Source organism: Montipora foliosa, chromosome 12, assembly GCF_036669935.1.
Source record: "Montipora foliosa isolate CH-2021 chromosome 12, ASM3666993v2, whole genome shotgun sequence".
NCBI lineage: Eukaryota > Metazoa > Cnidaria > Anthozoa > Scleractinia > Acroporidae > Montipora > Montipora foliosa.
In genome coordinates, this window is record NC_090880.1 from 37,900,023 (window position 1) to 37,902,522 (window position 2,500).

At 40.1% G+C, this 2,500-nt stretch overlaps 2 protein-coding genes across 3 annotated transcripts in view; one reads left to right on the forward strand and one right to left on the reverse strand.

Moving 5' to 3' along the window:
- Window positions 1-1,097, reverse strand: part of LOC137981223 (uncharacterized) — an 8,975-nt gene extending 7,878 nt beyond the window's left edge. For both annotated transcript variants that reach the window (XM_068828559.1, XM_068828558.1), the window contains exon 1: window positions 1-1,097. This exon is cut by the window's left edge and continues 537 nt beyond it. The gene's annotated coding sequence lies outside the window, so the exon portion shown is untranslated.
- Window positions 1,098-1,227: 130 nt separating this feature from the next.
- LOC137981222 (uncharacterized) overlaps window positions 1,228-2,500 on the forward strand; it is a 1,524-nt gene continuing 251 nt past the window's right edge. Inside the window, exon 1 of the mRNA XM_068828557.1 lies at window positions 1,228-2,500. This exon is cut by the window's right edge and continues 251 nt beyond it. Coding sequence (XP_068684658.1) covers window positions 1,334-2,119 — 786 coding nt within the window. The 5' untranslated portion in view covers window positions 1,228-1,333 and the 3' untranslated portion in view covers window positions 2,120-2,500.

The window sequence follows — 2,500 nt, forward strand, 5'->3', positions numbered from 1 at the left end:
ACTTTCTAGTATGGCTTAAAGGAAATTTGTACGATGATCTCGTAATTTTTTGTTATTTGTAAGCGAAGTGAGCACCGTTTAAGTAACCGATTCATCTTAAGTTTGTCGAGTGACAATTAAGCTGTTTGCTTTCGTTTTGGGGTACACCATGTTTCGCCTGTCTGTGGCTAACTGACCTGAGTTTCCTTAGAGACATCCATAGAGTGATCTTTTAGTATATACTGTTTCAAGGAAGCTCGATGAAGGATTTCGTAATTCTTTGTTATTTGTGAGAGAATTAAGATCATCCGTTTAAGCAATATTGATCTCTAGTTCGCCGAGTGACAATTAAGCTGTTTGCTTTCGTTTCGGGGTACACCATGCTTCACTACTCTGTGGCTAACTGACCTCAGTTTCGGAAATTTTCCATCTCACCTGACTGGAGACCGTCATAGAAGTTAGAAAGTATTTGAGATTTAAAGTATTGTAATTCAGCGCCAATTTATGTCGTTTATATCCCGAGCAATGTGCTTTTCTTTGTAGATCGAATAAAATTCAAAATACATGGTTAGACGTTTTCCCTGGATCAGTTATTTCACTTAATAGCCAGAAACTTGAATTGTTATTTTCTTGCCACTGCAACAGAAATAGATGATCCTTTCAAGATTTGTCAAGAGTGTCAACATAATATGCTTATGACAAATTGTACACAACCGTCGATTATTGAAACTATCTGTGCATTTACAACGCCAGTATGAAGAATCTCTACCCCTTTGAAGAAAACTAAAATGTTCATTTTCGTAAGTTTTAGAAAGACAAATTACGCTTTATATATCAGGGATATAGAAATGACTGGTGGAATAACTTGACTTTGTTCAAATACTAGCCCTCCTTTTGAAAGCTATATTTTGTCTGAAAAATATGCAAATGTTTTTAAAACAACCCATCCTTTAGCACTTTAATTTAAACCAATCAATTCTGACCAAGCTTGTTCGGATATTGAAATTGTTCTTTGTTTTTTGCGGGTTTAAGGACCTAGACTCTATATCCTGCTGGCCAATAGCAAACCATCTTGACCGAACAAGTTTGGTCAGTAAAGGGTTTATTAAATGGAAAATTTTAAACCTGCTTCGGCTTGATGGAATTTTTTCTTTCGGGACTCGGCGCGTAATCCCGAGCGGACAAGAAAGTGTTATCTTGCCCGCTCGGGTAGCCAATCACAGTGCAGGATTTGTTTCATCTTGCCCTCATAAAATAACAGATGTGACAAGAATTAACGCGCACTAGATACTAGTTCAGTGAACGATCAAGCGTCTGGGCGTTAGGCCAAGTCGAAGTACGAGCAAGGTGCAACATGAATCAAGCTGAGATCATTTTTGTGCAAACAGACCCTGCGTTCGACATAGTCCTTAAGTCTCTCACGGAGCTAAGTAATCAAAACCGTCTGCGAGTGACGCACATCCAAGCAGCAAACCTTACAGACATAGAAAGCAACGACGATAACGAAGTCCGCAGGTTCATGTTCGGTGGAGAAAGAAAAGCATACGCCAATACAGCATTTGGTCTAACGGCATCTGCAGTTGTACGTATGTGCATGCTAGAGGCAGCCGGTGTCCCACGACGTTTATGGCCGGCGATAGGTCCCGACGCTGATAGAAGAAACAGGGCGAAGCTACAGAATCCGTTCGAAGATCAGCCGCGACTATTTAGTCTTGCAAATAACAGGAATACAGCAAGACATTATTGGAGCAAATACGATCAACTCTACCCACACTTTCGGATAGAAGATGAAGTCAGACAAGTCGCCTTAAATGAGCAAGTTAGCATGCCCAGAATGATGCTTATCTTCAGGGAAAACTTCACTGAGGTTGTTGAGATTACGACTACATTTACTGCCACGCCAAGGGAAGAGCAGCAATTCAGTAGCTACATTCATGTCATCTGCATTGTGCGTAAAATTTCTAAACCTAGCGAGGAGGGTGAAGATGGCAAATTTACCCGGCGGCTGAAAGAGTTAAAGGTTCCCGTAGAAATCCATGGAGAGTATTTTGAAGAAATGACGAAAGTCAACGCGAAGACGGATTTGCAACAATTGGGTGATGCTTTCGCCAAATTGAAAGTCGGGGACAACAACGAGTAACTCGAGAATCGTGGAGTTCTTCGACATTTGTTCCATGTTCATCTTAAAACTGATGATAAATGTTAGTTCTTAGAGTGTGGACTTTCTAGTATGGCTTAAAGGAAATTTGTACGATGATCTCGTAATTTTTTGTTATTTGTAAGCGAAGTGAGCACCGTTTAAGTAACCGATTCATCTTAAGTTTGTCGAGTGACAATTAAGCTGTTTGCTTTCGTTTTGGGGTACACCATGTTTCGCCTGTCTGTGGCTAACTGACCTGAGTTTCCTTAGAGACATCCATAGAGTGATCTTCTAGTATATACTGTTTCAAGGAAGCTCGATGAAGGATTTCGTAATTCTTTGTTATTTGTGAGAGAATTAAGATCATCCGTTTAAGCAATA